Here is an 18195-nt window from a genome sequence, read left to right as displayed (position 1 = left end):
AAAATCACAAAAGTTATGAGTAAGGGGGATCCCTATCTTACCCCCTCACAGCTCGACATGGTTAGCTAGCCAGAGGCAATTGTGCAGGGGAAGCCCTCAGCCCCACTCTGTGTAGGATAGGCGGTTTCTCTCCTCCCCAACCACCACCACAGCTCAAGATGGAGCATAGCTGCTTCAACATGATTTATACTTCCATTCAAAGGCAGCTAGGGCTTAGCATCAGCCGTGGTCCCATCTGCCCAGCTCCTACAGCACTGCCCACATAAACCTCAGGGTGCCATTCTAGAAACAGCAGTGATGCTGCGGTAAGAAAAAGACACCAACCAAAAAAAAAGACAATTCGTTTTCCTGCTGGAGTTTAACAAAAAATCAATCAAAGAAATCCCTGCAGCGGTGTGGTGCATTTAGCACAAGACAAGACAGGAACAATAACACGGGGCAGTTTGCTAGTGCCTAGCCTGCGTCCTCTAAGCCAGAGGCTCTTAAAGAACTTTCCAGCAACAGACAAAAAGGGAAGGCTTTAAAGGTGAGTGGGATGGGGCGGAAATGACTCCGTTCTGTTGCCCTGGGTTGGAGGGAGGGAGTCCCAGAGAGATAGGGCTGCACCAGTTCTCATTAATGACACAATCGCTCTGCTATGTAGCCCGGGTTGCAAAATCATTTTGGAGGCTAAAGTATGTCTAGCAAAAAACAAGACTATAGCAAAGAAATGCAACCAGAGTGATTTGCTCTAGCACCGTTGCAATCAAAGGTCCCAGTCCAGGACCTTGCTGGGCATGAGCATGTAATCTGGCCACCTAGGATCCCAATGTTTTAGGGGCACTTCCAGCCCAGCTGCCCTGCCCTGCTGTGCACCAACACAGTTTCTGGAGATCTGTTGCTTTAAGTATACCCCACACACCACTGTCTGAGAGGGCTGACACCCCCCTGGGCAGATTCTGGCTGCCTGACCCCCTAGCACAGCTTTTGGCAGGGGGGGCTGCCCCTTTAAGTGTGCTCCCTCTGCACCCGTAGCCAGGAGCCACTCCCCCAATACAGCTCCAGCCAGAACAGTAAAATGTCTAGTGCCAGTTCAGGGCCCAGTCCTTGAAGATCCTGAGCACCGTCAACTCCCAGAGATGGGAGCAGAGGGTGCTCAGCACCTGACAGGATCAGCCCCAGCATTTGTGGAATGTGCCTGTTCACGGTGTTGGGATGCCAAACCTGCTGCGATCATTCGCCCTCTGCCCTGCCTTTCCACTGACTTCAACAGGCCTTGGATCAGGCCCCAGCACTGTGGAGCATGGGAGTGACCTGGATTTTTAAGCATGAGTGGAATTACTGATGGAGCAGCACGGCTGCTTCAGAATGACTAGAAAACATGGGGATGAATTGAAAGGCACTTCACTTAGATGGAGGGGGAGGAAGCCACCTTTGTGTTTCCCCACAGTCTGAGGCAGCTGGCCCTGTCCAAGCTCTGGTTTCACTTAGAGCAGCCTGGAGGCTGCTCTAGCATATGTTCTACTTCTCACAGCCCCTTGCAAGAGCACAAAATGCCCATTGTTCAAATGCACTCAGCTACACCCCTTTTCTGTCCCTCCAGGAGGGGTGGGAGTGGGGCCAGGATAGGGCTGCTCTACTCCAGCAGAGGTTCCCCTTTACACAGACCATATTTCATGTCCTTTAAGACCCCCTTACACCACAAGAGAAGCATGAAGGATCTTGGGTGCTTTGGAGAATCGGGCCCTAGAACTTTAATTTTTTCAGATTAGCCCATTTGCTGTGTTCCCTCAAGTCCCGTGGAAGACGTGTCCTGGGCATCTTTTTTTCTTCCCCATGGCTCTTTTTCAGAAGCTCTTCATGCTTGTTTCCCCTCTTCACTGACTACACTGAGTCCATTTCCACAGGAACTCTGGGTAAAGAAATTGCACCCTAACTGCATCTTCAGCGAGACCCTTGGTCAACTTCAACCTGTGCCTGGTGGTTCTTGTGTTAGGTGCCAGCTCGAATAGTCCAGTCGCAGTGATTCTCTTGGTGCCCTTTGCTGATTTCCTACACATCGGTAATGCCCATTGGCACACCTCCACATGCCCTAACCACCAGGTAAGGCACCCCAATGTGACAGGTTACTCTCAGGAGATCTCGCAGTAAGAAGGGGTGAGTGCACACCCCATGTCATTACTCTCTCTGTAATATTCCCGCATGGCCACTCTGCCTCTCAAAAGGGTCATTTACATACCATCCAGCCAGTGAACCATTACATTGGATGCTTCAGCAAAACTGGTGTTGAGAGCCCTGGTGTTGATGATATAGCAGGGAGGTGCCCTGTTTCCTAGCTGATACAATCCTTCATACACCACCATCTTCATGTTCTACTCTTCCCGTCACTACCCCTCCCCCTCCCCACCCTCCCGGACCCACATTTCTCAGAAAGTCTGACAGAAGTAGGTCTTTTGGGATTATCTTTACAGCATTTGTCCTTCATCTTCAAACCCTGGTTCAATGAGAAGGGACGTGTTAACTGGAATGCCAGTCTAATGGAGATGTAAGTAACCAATGGTGGGTGTGCTCTAGAAAGAAATGTTACTTACTGATGAGTGGGATCCCAATTAATATGTCCCATCTCATTTTGCTGAAGCTTGAAGATCGGCAGTCAGCCATGTTAAAGGTAATCCCAGTGAAACAGGGGCTTTAACAGTCTCAAATATCTTTCAAGTAGGAGCAGCCACTTATAGACACGTTGAATACACAATCAGGATTCTAGGACAGGATGGCTCATTTTGTGGGATTATACCAAGCTATTACGATTTTCAGGGTTTAATCCTGTAAGAAAGAAAGGAAGAGCCAGCAGATGGTCCCTTCTCTCCCTTAAGGAGCTGACAAGGTGTTGAGTTTTCTGTCGCTCATTAGCAACACCCTACTCGCTGGTTTAGGAGCAGCGCTGCCAGGCCCCGAAAAAAGGCCCAGGTGCAGACTGATGGCTCTAATGAGAGCTTCTATAACTCCAGGTGGGTGTGAACGTGTGTGAGATGAGGGTGGTCTGCTGGTTAAAGCAGACGGTGGCCAACTGGATAAAACAGATAACTGGGAGTCAAGAAATCTGAGTTGTGTTCATGACTCCACTACATACTTGCTGGTTGGGGCAAGTCTGTACCTCAGTTTCCTCCAGTGAAAAATGGAAACAAAATTACTTACCTGCATGATAATCATGTTAGGTGGCTTTATTCATAAATGTTTCTATAGCCTTGCCAGATCCTCGGATGGCAAGGGCTATAGACGTGCAAAACGTTCTCATCAAGAGGCAAGGGAGTTACAGGGAGAGGAGAATCTGTGATTGTCCTCAGGATTGCCCCTGGAAGCAGAGCACTCCCGCTGGGCAAAACCCACCTCCCCTTCTGCAGCCTGAGAGGCAAAACAGTTTGTTTAGGATCACAGTGACAGACTGCTAGGAACAGCAGGTGTTTCACAGCATCCCAGGAGAGGATGCCTTGCTTAGGAGAGTCAAAGACGAGGGCAGAGAGGGAAGGAAAGAGGACAAGAGGGGAGAGAGACTGAGAGAAAGATACTGAAAAGACAAAAAAAAGTGGGCAAGGGAGAGAGTTGGTGAGACCACTGTTATTCATATAACAGGAGCCCCAGCTGGGATCAGGGCACCCTTGTGCAATGTGCTGTACAAGCATGTAATAAGAGACACATCTTGTACCAGTGATCTTAAAGATTAAGATCGACACATTATTTGACAAGCAGGGAAATAAGGCAGAGAGGCAGTTGCCCAAGGTGACACAGGAAGCCTATAGCAGAGCTGGGAACTGAACCTAGATTGTCTGAACTTCTGTCCACTGCCTCAACCACAAGAGCATCTTCCTCTCTAGAGTCCCTTAATCACAGGATCTGGGGCTTGGAAACGGCTTCTGGGGGTATCTCTCAGGCCTGCAAGGCAGCTGGAAAAGTCTCAGGATCTGTAGCACCTGCAGGTGGCCTGGCCATGGGTGGTACAAGCATGAGAGGGATGATAACCAGTAGAGAAAAGGGAGAGAGAGGTGGTGCCTAGGTCAACCACAAAGAAGGCAGCCCTTAGACCACACCCCAGATAGTGTTCATTTAGACTGACATGTTCAAAGCTGCCCTAAGGGATTGGACACGCCATTTCCAATCAAATAAACAGGAACTGAGCACCCAAATCCCCTGGGCAGTTCTGCAAACCATCCTCAGCCTTAAACATGAGATGCACTCCTTATTTTTCCGATTACAGAAATATGAACATGTATTTGATGTCCATTATTTTTCCAGCTGGCAAAGAAACGAGGCTATTATGTGGTGGAGGGAGTGGTATATAGGCAATGAGAGAAGAAACCTTCAGCCTTTTCCATTCTCCATCATAGACAGGACTGGGTGCAATCCGCCACGCCCCTGCTTTGCCGAATGGCATTTGTGCAACATACGCAAGTGTCCACTGGGACCAACACATTCAATTCAATTGTGAGCTCATCCATATTTGAATCAAAATCTCTGGCTGATATTACAGCCCAGGGAGTTAAACTCTGCCATGGTACTGAAATCTTCCCCTCCATTTTTTCCCCCCCTGCTTAGGTTGGTCGGGAGGAAAACCAGGGACAAAGCTCCAGTGCTGGTTATTTTGGCTGGGATGGTGAATCATAGACTGGAAGGCTAAGGGACCATTATGATTATCTAGTTCAGTCGTTCTCAGCCGGGGGTACATGTACCCCTGGAGGTATGCAGAGGTCTTCCAGGGGGTACATCATCTCATCTAGATATTTGCCTAGTTTTACAACAGGCTACATAAAAAGCACTAGCGAAGTCAGTACAAACTAAAATTTCATACAATGACTTGTTCATACTGCTTTATATACTATACACTGAAATGTAAGTACAATATTTATTTTACAATTATATGGTAAAATGAGAAAGTCAGCAATTTTTCACTAACAGTGTGCTCTGACACTTTTGTATTTTTATGTCTGGTTTTGTAAACAAGTAGTTTTTAAATGAGGTGAAACTTGGGGGTACACAAGACAAATCAGTCTCCTGAAAGGGGTACAGTAGTCTGGAAACGTTGAGAGTAGGGATGTAAATATTGTTTAAAAAGTTAACGGTTTAAACAATTAAAATTATATCATTTAATCGGTTAACCGATTAAAGGGAGAGGGGCTGGGGGGGCTCCGGCCGGCCAGCCATCATGGCTGGGGGGGGTTCCGGTCAGCCGTCATGACTGGGGTTGCTCCAGCCGGCGAATGCGGCTGGGGCTGGGGTTGGCAGGCCGGCGCAGCTGGGGCTGCTCCAGCCACTGCGGCTGGGGCTGGTGTTGGCTGGCCGACCTGGCGCTGGGGGCAGCGTGCCAGGTGGCCCAGGGCTGGGGGCTGTGGGCCGGCCAACATAGTGGGCTGGATCCTTAGCTGGTTAAACCAGCACCATGCCACTGAAGTCAATAAAGCTACTTCAGTTTACACCAGCTGTGGAGCTGATCCGTTCTAAGTACCCATCTTTAGAACAGAGATGTCTCTGCTGTATGCCCACAGTCCCGTTACTGCTGAGTCAGTGAGGGTGCTATCCCCAGTCCCAACTCCTCGGCCGAGGAAGGCTAGCTCATTGCAGTAAGTAAAAGACCTTGATTTAATATTTAGCAGCCCAGGGTCATCACCCACTTTTCCTATGAGGGAGGGGGCTGCCAGCCGTCCTGCCCCTACTTTGCACTAAATGAAATCCCCAGTGAGTCTGGAGTGGGCCTGCCCCTTGTGAGAGAGACAACTCAGACTGCTGAAGCCCAGGATTAAGGCACTCAGGCGGCTGCCTCGCACATCTGGTGTGTATTAAGACGGATAGACTGGCAAAGAAAATACACTGCGATTCCAAGCAAGAATGGTTAACCCATTCATTGCTAGGTCACCACAGGCATGCATTCCTGTAGCAGTTTTCAGTGGAACATCAGGCAGTGGGAGGATAGGCTTTGGCTAAGGTCCTGGGCTAGGACTCAGGAGATAGAAGTTCAATTCTCAGCTATGCTACAGGCTTCCAAAGTGACCTTGATTAAAGTCTCTGTGTCTCAGTTCCCCATCTGGGAAAAAGGGGATCATGCTTCCTCTCTCCCTGGCATATTTCGGTTCTATACTATTTGGGATAGACACTGTGTCTTATTACGTATGTATCTATACATTGCAGAGCACAATGGGGTGCTGATCTCAGCTGGGCCCTCTAGGTGCTACGGTCCTACAAAGTGTGAGAATAATACCAGCTTTGTACAGCCACACCATACAGGGTCCTGTATCTCAAAGTATGCACAGCGGCATCCGGGGTAGATGCCTATGGCACATAGACCAGGTACAGCTGCCCAGGAGCAAGCGACTGGCTTGGTAGTGTTCCCAGTGGCACATGTCTTCTGGAATACCATGGAGTACTCAAATAGAGGGGCCTCTGAATTCCAGTTGTACCATGCTAAATACCTCCCAGAATGTTCCTTAGGCTATCCCGATTCCTTAGAGAAGACTTGAGGAAATGTTTCCAGGAGGGCTAGCTCCTGCAGCAGATCAAGGGGGACACCAGTGGCCATCATACTAGACGTGAAATCCTATTAGAAGAGTGATGGACTCAAGATGGGTTAGGGCACAGAAAGCCAGGCCAAGGCTAGTTGAGGTCAAAGCAAGTGTCAGCTAATGAAGTATGCCCAGGGAAAGCAAAGCCCACACACTGTGCAACATGAGAGCAGACTCCATTACTCCCAGACAGAGGGGGCTAGCCCTAACAGAGCAGGAAGCTTGCCAGGAAGCTCATGCTGCTGAAATTGTGACTGGTGCCGCAGGAGTCCTCGCTGAGTGCTGCTGTGGGGAAGCTCACAGTGCTGGAGTATCTCACACACAGCTAGGCACGGAGCAACATGAGGCCCAAGGCAATCGCCCTGCTTACAGGACACTGCTGTGGGGAAGCTCACACTGCAAAAGAGACCCAAAGCAAAATAAGTGTTTGCAATGTGTGACTTCAGGAGCACATTGAATTTGTTCACTAGATAGACAGGTATTAAGGAAAGAGAGACACTACAAGGAAATAAGAGTAGATTAAGGTATCAGCAGCTCTAGGGCACCCCTCTCAGGAGCTCTTGGTGCACGGGGTGTGCAAGGGCAAGTCCCACAAGGAGGGAGATGTAGCCAGGACATTCCTATGCCCCAACTACTCCTGGCTGCTGGGCCAGGCCACAAGCGCTGTTGGCAGCTGGGTTCAGGCTGCTCTAACCTGTGCCAAGGGTCAAACCAGCCCCAGCTTGCCCCCACTACCTTTTCCCTCACACTCAGTCCCTGCACTGAGCAGATCCCTGGCCCAGGGATGAACAGACCCATAGCGGTTCCTTCAGAGCATGCGGTCCAGTAGAGCCAAAGACAGGGATTGTCAGGACTAGGTGCCCAACTACATCTGAATTTCAATGGGATCTGGGCACCAACCTACCTCCCTGAGACTCTTTTGAAAATACCACACCAAATCTTCCCACTCCCAAGGGGTCTCTTCAGAGTGCAGCCCCCAGGCTCTCCCATCCAGAGGGAATGGGAGGAAACAAAGTTGCTCGGTGACACTGAGTGAGGAGGTCACTGCTTCGAGCTCTTGGCAACAGTAGGTTCCCCTCCTGGACTTGTTGGTCTGGTGCGTGCAGTTGCTCTGAGGTGTCCTCCAAGGGGAAGGCAGGAGTAGGAGAAGGAGGAGTGCACAGAGGATACAGCAGCCAATCTGGCAAGCGTCCACAAGCAGGAGGAAAGGTGTGTGGACGAAAAGGCAGCCATTTATGCTCCACCCCCATTGTGAAGTACAAAGAAAGAGAGAGAGAGGCATCTGCTGAGTTAGAGCTGTCCACAAGCAAGCTACAGTCCCAAGCATGGTCAGCCCACACGACTGTAGACAGGGATACCACGATGCATTACTGGGGCCTTAGCCTCCTGCCACCGGATAACAACAGCTCCCACTAGCTTCAGGGGCAGTCACTGGCATCCTGCAGCAGTTGACTTGGGCCAGTGGCTGGCTCTGAGAAGGGAAAGTTCATTATTTGTATTATGGTAGCAGCTAGAGGCACCAACCAAGATGGTGGGCACTGTTGTGCCAGGTGCTGCCCTGCCCCAAAGTGCTTCCAATTAAGGCCACACAGGAACAGAGCCCAGGTCTCCTTGCTCCCAAGCCAACACTATCGACTGGGCCAGGTTACTTCATAGACTGATCAAACTCGGCTATGGGGAAGTTCATGCTGCTGAGACCCTGGCTCTGGGGAAGCATAGGTGTTTAAAGTGCATCTACTCCTCACACACAGAAGTCCTCTGCTTGCCCACAGAATGGGCCCAACATGGACAGTGGTGATGTAAGTACAGCCTTGTCTGTCAGCCCTGGGAATGGAACAACCAGGGCTGCTGCAGGTCAGAATTGAAGGACGTGAGTTTTAACTCCCTAGCTGCTTGCTGAACTGTCTGCCAGGGAAAGGTGGGGCACCATAATTAACCATAATTCATTGAACATTAGCCAGCATTTGTGCAGCACTTTGAAGTGGTAAAGCACCATGCATGATAACTGTGCAGAATCATAATTAGGTGCATTGGCAGAGCTACGGGGGTGGAGGAATAACAACCGGGGATGCTGTGGATCAAGAATAAGGAGCATTGGTGGGGCTGTGAGAGGGCCTGGAATAGCAGAGGTCATTGCAGGTCAGACCTGAGGATCAAAGCTGTTGGGGGCTCCACGACTGGAATCCCAAGGCATGCAGCAAGTCAGGATGGAGGTGTATTGCTCTTAACCACTTAGTTGCTAAATGACATATCAGATCCAGCTAAAAAAAGCAGGGTGGGCCCAGTGTTCCTGGCAGACAGCTGTGATAAATCCCGAGATTCCAGACAATGGAAGGGAAATTGCATTCACAGTTGGGAACATAAGAATGGCCATACTGGGCCAGCCAAAGGTCCATCTAACCCAGTATCCTTGACAGCCAACGCCAGGTGCCCCAGAGGGAATGAACAGAACAGGTCATCATCAAGTGATCCATCCCCTGTCGCCCATTCCCAGCTTCTGGCAGACAGAGGCTAGATCGGGACACCATCACTGCCCATCCTGGCTAATAGCCATTGATGGTACCTATCCTCCATGAACTTATCTAGTTCTTTTTGAACCCTGTTATAGCCTTGGCCTTCACAACATCCTCTGGCAAGGAGTTCCACAGGTTGACTGTGTGTTGTGTGAAGAAATACTTCCTTTTGTTTGTTTCAAACCTACTGCCTATTAATTTCATTTGGTGATCCCTAGTTCTTGTGTTATGAGAAGGAGTAAATAACACTTCCTTAGTTACTTTCTCCACACCAGTCATGATTTTATAGACTTCTAGCATATCCCCCCTTTGTCGTCTCCTTTCCAAGCTGAAAAGTCCCAGTTTTATTAATCTCTCCTCATATGGCAGCCATTCCATACCATAATCATTTTTGTCGCCCTTTTCTGAACCTTTTCCAATTCTAATATATCTTTTTTGAGATGGGGCAACCACATCTGCACACAGTATTCAAGATGCGGGAGTACCATGGATTTATAGAGATGCAATACGATACTTTCTGTCTTATTATCTGTCCCTTTCATAGTGATTCCCAACATTCTGTTTGCTTTTTTGACTGCCGCTGCACATTGAGTGGATGATTTCAGAGAACTAGCCACAATGACTCCAAGATCTTTCTTGAGTGGTAACAGCTAATTTAGACCCCATCATTTCATATGTATAGTTGGGATTATGGGCCAGGCACATTCTGGCAGCTGTGTAGGGGGTAAGGACATCTTCAGGAGGGCTGATGGGAACAAACACATAAAACCAGTAGGAGGCGATATTTTGCTCTTCTCTCACACCCTCCCACTGAGGCTCTCAAAGTGCTTTGGGAGCATTAATGAATTAAGCTCTGAACACACCGGTGAAGGAGCTAAGGGTTACTAATGATATCTTAACCATGAGAAACCTGAGGGATACAAAGATTACATAACTCACCCAAGGTCACATAGCCCGTAAGTAGCAGAGCTGGGAACGAAGCTGCAAATCTTGTCTTCTATTTGGGCTCAGCGACTAGAACAAGCTATGCAATGGCAGTCACAAAGATGTCCCATAAGGCTGCCCCCTTGACTAGGGCATGGCTGGCTGTGTTAGGCAAGGGTTAAAGCTTCTACTCCCCCAGAACTTTGCCTTGAAACTTTTCGCATTCTAGCTCTCTCCTTCCTGCTGCCTTATGAAATAAACATGAGCAGAGCATGCCCCCTTGCGGCTGATAGAGGCAAATGCTTCACATCGCTGCCTGGGCATAAGAACAGGTGTTTGTGTGGCAGAGTCTTCCCATTTTCCATGCATCCAAACCGGCAGCAAACAGCGCTTGGTGGTACTATAGTAGTAGCCGTGTTAGTCTGTATCCACAAAAAGAAAAGGAGGACTTGTGGCACCTTAGAGACTAACCAATTTATTTGAGCATAAGCTTTCGTAAGCTACAGCTCACTTCATTGGATGCGATGAAGTGAGCTGTAGCTCATGAAAACTTATGCTCAAATAAATTGGTTAGTCTCTAAGGTGCCACAAGTCCTCCTTTTCTTTTCGGTGGTTCTGTGTTACAGCAGGTTCCCTGGTGCTGTAACATGTGTGCTTACAAGTCTCAGCTTTGCGGTGCTGCAGGCAATCAGTGCCAGCCTAAGCGGTGCAATGCAAGAGACAGCACATTCCACGTTCATGGGCTGAACAGAGACACTGGATTAACGGCTTATGACAACAAACTGTAACCCACTAACAACTCCCCCAACTGTCTTCCCCTTCCTTCCTTTCCTGAAGGGGTGTTAACAGGCCACTTCACCTTGAAGGGTCCCTTGAAATATGTGTTAACTACTTATGCTACACGATCTGTTCAGCTTGTGTTTAACTGTGGCACTCGGAGTACGTTTCCCAGACCTGAAGAAGGGCCCTGCCTAAGCTCAAAAGCTTGTCTCTCTCACCGATAGAAGTTGGTGCAATAAAAGATATTCCCTCACCCACCGTCACCCTTACACAGTGCCCCAGCTGTTCTAGGGCCTCGCTGTCTTGTGCACTGCTCATAAGAACTCAGAGACCATCTTAACCTGGACACTGCCACCCTCTCTCCAGTGCCATCATCACCTACTGAATGCAGCATTCAGCTCCCACCTCACCTGGGTAGTGCCACGACCATTCCAGCAGCAACCTGTAAAATCTGCCACAGGCTGTCATTTCCAGCCTGTTCCACACAATGCCACAGCCACTGCCCCCCTCCCCCCCCCCCATGCCCAGCTCTGCCACTGGCCCTCCAGCCCACACAGCGCCACATCCCTGCAGCGGTGTTATTCCAAGTCAGCCTGTGTGTTGCCAGGGCCCAGCTACTGCCAGCCCAACCTGGGCCATGCCACTGCTTTTGCTTTCACTACCCTTTTGCTCTGCCACACAGCTCCCCGCATTTTGCATGTGCCCCCACCAAACTCCTCTGAGCTGCAAAGTTTAGTTTCAGAGTCTGGAACTTTTGTTCCATTCTGAGGTGCAGGGATCTGGGGGTTTGGTATGAGCATGTCTCTGCTCCTAATCTTTTGTATCCCTCCACCTCTTTCCTCCCTCCCTCTCTGTCATTTTCTCTTTCATCCTCCACTCCTCCTTTTGAGGCTTCGTTTTATTAAACAGCTCGCTGGAAAAATGGCAGTGCTCTGACCCACAGATGCTAAAAGGGAAGATGATGTATGTGTCAGGAACCTGTTTCCAGCTCATCTCCAAACAGGGAGAGAGCCCCCAGCATCCCTGCTGTGTCCCCACTCAGCTTCTCCCACCCAGCCCTATGTGAGACTGAAAATCCAAATTGGGCTGTCTTTTCATGAAGATAAAAGATGCAAAACTGGCTTTGTGTACTCCCAAGCCTCTGGAACTAAACCCTGCCTCACCACTAGGCTTGAGAGCTGTTCTCGATATTTATACTGTCACCATTTGACTAGTTCACTTGTCATCATAGAGCAGGGGTAGTCATTAGGCAGACTGCGGGCCCAATCTGGACCACCAGGCGCTTTTGAACAGACCCCAAAATCTTTTTATTTACTTATTATCATTATTATTATTTTCTCTGGAGTCTGGACCTTGACCATACCTTGACCAAGAAATTTGGACCTTGACAAAAAATAGACTACCCCGTCATAGAGTCTTCAAACCTAGGCTGGCCCTGAATTTTCAAGGTAAAAATGAAGCAGAAAAAAAGAAATTAGACATAATAATAATTAATAATTTTTCATACCGTTTTTCCTCCCCCCATCTTAAAGAAGTAAAAAGGGCCACAAGCCACTTTTTTTTTTTCACATCACCTTTAAATAAGATGATTCTTAAATTCAAAGGGCCAGTCACAAATTGCCCATATATATGGCACTCTTTTGTCAGAGCCAGGGTATTTTCCAGCTCTTTTTGTTATTCATTCAACTCGAACCTATTCCTTCCCCGCCCCGCCTCCTTTCTTTGATGGAGCAGCATGCCCTTGAGTGAGTTGAGTTAAATTTTTAACAGCCTCTTTCCCCTCCCCCAGGAATTTGGTGCTAAGGAATTCAAACATAGCTCCTGAGGTATCAATTTCCCTAGACAATCTCCTTCCAGCCTCGGATATACTTAGCAACTGTGGTAATCTTACTTAGGACTTTCCAAGTCTCCTCTAAGGGATCTGGAGAATTCAAGACAGCTGGGGAGGGACGTGGCAAAGGAAGGTATGGGGCCTGCTAGCACAGCAAAGCCATCTCGAGCCAGTGACCATACATGGTCGGCCCAGGGCTCCCCGCAGCCCGGCGGATAGGAGGCCAGAGAAGGAAGGGGACACTGGATGGTGAGCTAGAATGGCTGATTGTGTCTATAAGAAGTTATTTTCTTGACTATGCCCTGAAGCCCACTAACAGGAGGAGCACCTGCCTTGCGTATATATACACATATATATATATATATGCGATAAGTGGCTTGTGTGGAAAGACCAGTCATATTAACTGCCATAGGTTCCCAAGTGATCACTAGGAGGATGGGGAGGGTATGCTGTGTTAAGTGACAGGGGGATCTCGGAGGTTCAGAGGTTCACATTGTGTACTGGATTATCCCGCCTTTTGTAAGCTGTGCCCTCTCCGCACAATAGCTCCCTGATCTCCCAAATCAGCCGGCTGTCCTCTTTGGGACAGCTCCCCCTGAACTACAGTGCATGATCTCTTCAGGGGCTGGCCTACTTACTCCCATCCAATCTTCAAGAAGCAGCCATTTCCCTCCCCGTCCCTCCTCTCCTCAGCAGCCATCCCTCTATCCAGACCTCACAGGCAGAGAGGAACAGGCCCCAGCACGCGAGCGTGTCTCTCCTGGCCTTCACTCCCGCAGTCCGGTCTGCACACTAGAGCTGGCACCAGTGGAGCTGCACCTCTGCTAGCTAGAGCGACAGTGGAAGAACGGCCTCCACGTCTCAGACGTACAGCAGCCATTGTTAGATACGCAGGCTGATGCCCAGCCTGAAGATATGCAGGGTTAGCCAAGTCCCCCTCTTCCTCCCACATTTACACTGGCACAAGCGGCCCATGTCATTCACTGCCAGTCCAGCTCCAGCAGCAGCAACCGCCGAGGAAGCTGTAGCGTAGACAGGGCTATGTAATTCTGACCACCATGTTGTCTAACCCGCCTTGAGCCCCCTCTACGGTAGAGCTTCCAGAACTGCTACCACAGGTGAATTATGGGCCCCATTTTCGCAAGGCCTTGGGGCCTGTATGAGCCAGCGGCGCTGTTGGAAGCAAACAGGCTAGGTGATCCAAGCGACACTGCTGACTCCTGTTGTCCGGCTGTCCCAGAATAACGGTGTAGAACCGGTGCAGGATCTAGCTTGGCAGCGTACATGAGGGAGTGAAAAGAGCCTGTGCTGTTGTAGTGGGACCTGTGGGCAATTTTCTGACTAGCCTTCATCTTACTCTGAACAAATTCTGCCCTGCCTCCACCCACGTCAGCTCCTCATTCACTCTCCCTCCACAAACCTTAACCCCCACGCCCCTGTTTGGCTCTCTCCAGGCCCTCAGCCCTCCTCAGAGTTGTCTCAGGAGCATTGCTGTAACTTGTTTGGCAACAGGTTTAGCTTGAAAGCAGACTGGGTACAGAGTGAAAGGCCGATGAGCTAGCTAACAGCCTTGACCACTGGGTGGTAAAGACCGCCCACCCCAAACATTGAACAAACCCTTTTTCCTACATTTTAGGAGGCAGATTTCAGGAGAGGTTGCTCACCTGGGGGAGTGCGGATAGTAAAACAACTGCAGGTTAAACTAGAACTGAAATAAACCTAGAACTGGACCTATTCAGAGGTTTGGGAGGGAAAGTGGTTATCAATTTTAAAAACAAAATTCCACACACACACACTTTTCTTCCCTCTATCAAATTTTTAAATTTAAAAATTCGTGACAATTTTCAAATTTGAACAGGGATGGAGGGAATCACAACAATTTCATCTGTATTTTCCCTCTATTTTTTTGGTCCAAGTTTCAAAATTTGAAAAGTTTCAACCTGCACTAGTTTCTAATATTTGTGATCTCTGCCCTCTCTGTTCCTGCCTGGGAGCACAAGGGCTGACATACCACAGAAAAGCATTCTTGCTGCTATACTCCCAGTCATAAAGGCGTTCCTTAACCCCAGATTCTGAGACACAGTGGAGAGACTGTGTGAGAGCCACTGATCACATTGGCACTGCACGAGCATCCCACCAGCAATGCCTGTGCTGCCAAAAACATGCCCTGGCCCCCAGCATGCAGCTTTTTCTTTGGTTGTTTCAAAGTCTCGGTCAGGAACCTAGAGGGGAACCCCCCAACACATAGAATACTGTCCCAACATTACTGCAGTCTGATTAGAAGCCTGTGCAGAGCTGTCCCCACCAAAAAAGACATATCTGCACACACAAACATGGCAGGCAGAGGAATGAGTGGAAAAGCTGCACTATGCCAGGGCTGTGCCAATACCTGACTAATTACATACAGGTGCCAACTAGAATATTTGTTGCAACAATATATCACTATTTGTCTGTTCCAAGGCTCCACAAACCTATAGCAGGACTGAAACCCTCAAGAGCTTTAGTGTGCCCATGTCTATTCCCTGTGAGACAATTAACCCTTTTGTTACTGAATACTGCAAAGCATGCATTGAACATGAATCCTTCTTCTCCTGATCCCCATTACTCCAAAAGTATTGAGGAGCTACAGACAGAGATTTTCTTTTATCAACTTACATAAGACATTCTGTGTTTTGTGGGGGAGTGTTATATATTTTGAACACGCGTTGGATATGATTTGGTGAATAATGTTGTTCGTTTTATTTTTGGAGAGGCCAGAGCCAAACCCCCAAGCTTTATAGACACTCAAAATTTGAACCCAGATCTAGATGAGCCCAAGTCTAGATTGCACACTGGCTAAGCGTGTCTTTGTCCTTCTCTAGTAGCCAATTCACAGACAAAAGCCAACTGCTACTGCTCCCAGATAATGGACTTACTCTTTTAACCTAAATGGTAGATTGTCTGTGCCTTGGAGCTAACAGTCCAAGTTTCAGTCCCTGGTGACAAACCAACCAGGGAGGTGTCATTATCTGGTTGCTGTTATTTCGGGGATGATGTAAGTGAACAGAGAGCTGTACAAACACAAACACCCCTGCTCTAAGAGGCTTCCAGTCTAATTCAGCCAGAGAAATATGGTATATAGGGAAAGAAATCAGACTGCAGCAACTCCCATCCAGTGCCTCACTTTTATTTTCAATGTATTAACATCCACTTTCTCATCCATCTACAAATATCGTGATAGCTGGGGCAAAAATGGCAGAGCTTTTTTCCACAGTGCAGAGTCGCAAAAGGGACTTTTTTTCTCTGCCCTGGTCTTCTTCCATGAAACTCTCCCACAAAGAAGGACACACTTCATTATAACCTTCACACACAGCTCTAGCTCAGTAGGTGCCCTCCAGACCAGATTTATGGACAGCCTGAACATGGAGTCAAAATGCTTTGGGGAGAAAGATGAAGTGGACTATATAAATCCCCCTCACCCAAAGTCTAAATGGGAGTCATTCCCCAGTGCCCCAAAACAGTTGCTACAGGGAGATGGAGGAATGGACAATAGAATAGCACAGAGAATAGAATTCCTCCATTCCCTCGCACGCTGGACATGTGCGCATCCTACAGAACAGGGGCATCTGATCTTCAAGGCTCCACAATGACTCAAAACCTCAGATCCAAACACCCAAGGAGCTTCAGTGTAGCAGTGCCAAGTTTGGCCTGAGCTGCAATCTCTAGTTTGTCCCCAGCGGGGACTCTGAAGTCCAAAAGAGGCGGGAAAGGCAAAGAGTCTGATTGTCTTGCAGCCCTGTGTCCATGAGCGAGCTAGTGAGCCTAGTCAAGAACTTTCTAGAGCTTCCAATGGCTGGTCTCTTTTTACGTTTCCCTTTCCTTGTGCATGCACTGCCGACTGCAAGGACTCTTAGCTCAAGTTCATTGTGGGCTCATTCAGCCCCTTGTTTTGCTTCTACCTTCAAGTTCTCTGGGTAACCTGTAGCCCCGTCAGAATTACAAACCAAATCATGAGGTAAATTTCAGCTACTCCCAAGGGCCTTACCTTTCAGTGTCGGTCGGGGGGTCTTCCCCCTCCTGATTCTTGCTCTCGGGGTCTCCATGGCACTCCTCAGAGTCTGACATTTTATTTCCTTGCTAACAACCTTGTCAAATCGACAGGCTCTGCAAAGAGCTCTGTAAGAGTACAGTATGTGTGTGCGCGCGTGCGTGTGTTCACTTTCATACCACCCTTCCTGTCCTCTAACCCAGCACAAATAATGACGGAAGCCTCTGAGTTTTGAGGGGGGGTTGGGAGCTTTTACTTTCAGGTTATATTTAAGGTTTTGTTTCAATCTACTGCCTAAAAATCAGGAAGTACTAACCCGAGCTGCAGTGGAAGCATGCGGCAACAGCCACTCGGAGGGCCTGTTAGAATAGAAAGATGTCTGAGAGACAGACCATAGCCACACATGGTGCAGTAGGTACTAAACTACTAAATGGCTGCATCTTTAAATGGCAACATTCGATAACATCCACCTGCCAAGGATTGGTTCTGTCCGGGCCACAACACCTTGGCCACAAAGCCACTGAAGCATCCCTTTGTCAGAGTGCAAGACTGTCCCAGCCTCTGCCACTATCATCTCCAACACACACACACAGGCCCACTTCTGGCCCAGCCCAGAAGCCCCCTTTGCCCAAGGGTGTTCTGCTAGGGTTTTTCCCCGGGGGTGGGGGTGGGCTTTGCAACTCTGCGCAGCCCCCTTTCCCCAATCTAGCCAGGCTGTAGTGCTTGGTGGATTTTCTTGTGCATGCTGGTGCCCACATAAATACTTTCAGGCACTCGCACAAGGGCAAGGGATTCTTGAAGGCAAAACCAGACAATGTTCAGAAGCAGCTGAGTGATCCAGTCCACCTAGGCTCAAAAGTTCACTTTCGGACGTTCCTGTGACAGTCACAGGTAACAAATCTTTTTGCCAACAGAGCTGAGGCTGGCGTGGGTAAGGGAGCTCCTCTGTTGTGTACATGTTGGCCACGAAAAGACATGAACTGGATATTTTCTCTGTCCTGAGTGTGGGAGAGCCACCAAGAAAAAGAAACACTTGAATCAGATTTCTGTGCCCAATTGAAATACAACCAACAGAGCTGCTATGTGGAGATGCAATTGCACAAGGGTGTGCTGTGCTCAGTCAGCAAGGCTCAGATTGCAGAATTGCTTTAAAAAAAAACATGCGGTGGAGTACAGGGGAAGTGGCAACAGCCCCTTCCTATTGCACAGAAGTTCAAATTCAAATCTCCAGTAGAATATGTCCTGCCAAAAACCACCCTGCCTCTCCGCTATCAGGCCTGGTACCCACCTCCTACTTATCTTGCTGACCATAGCAAGGCCTGGTTGTCTCTTCCCCATCTTGGGGGCCCTCTTCAGGAGTCCTGGGTGGCCAGTCCTTCATCTTATATCTTTTGTTGGTGGGGGGAAGATACAATTTGATCACCTGCTGTCCAGGAGAGCAGCTGAGGGGAAGGGCTAGCAAGTAGAGCCCCCTGCATTGTTCCCCAGCCACTAAGGGCACCCTGAAAGTTTCCCAGCTCTCGAGCTTGGGTTTATGGGGTGCCATATGCCCTGAGACACAGTGCAGAGTTTCTGTGGTGGGAGAACTCCCTG

The 18195-nt window shown here is 48.9% G+C and overlaps 1 protein-coding gene across 3 annotated transcripts in view; it reads right to left on the bottom strand.

Annotated features, from left to right (window-relative positions):
• LSP1 (lymphocyte specific protein 1) overlaps nt 1-16794 on the bottom strand; it is an 84600-nt gene extending 67806 nt beyond the window's left edge. For all 3 annotated transcript variants that reach the window (XM_073347235.2, XM_073347240.2, XM_073347238.2), the window contains exon 1: nt 16600-16794. In XM_073347235.2, coding sequence (XP_073203336.1) covers nt 16600-16679 — 80 coding nt within the window. In that variant the 5' untranslated portion in view covers nt 16680-16794. The remainder of the gene's footprint in view (nt 1-16599) is intronic.
• Nucleotides 16795-18195: the final 1401 nt, after the last annotated feature.

The sequence above is a fragment of the Lepidochelys kempii genome, chromosome 6 (assembly GCF_965140285.1).
Source record: "Lepidochelys kempii isolate rLepKem1 chromosome 6, rLepKem1.hap1, whole genome shotgun sequence".
Lineage (NCBI taxonomy): Eukaryota > Metazoa > Chordata > Testudines > Cheloniidae > Lepidochelys > Lepidochelys kempii.
The sequence above is the reverse complement of the archived record's forward strand: the minus strand, read 5'-3'. Positions and strand labels throughout refer to the sequence as shown.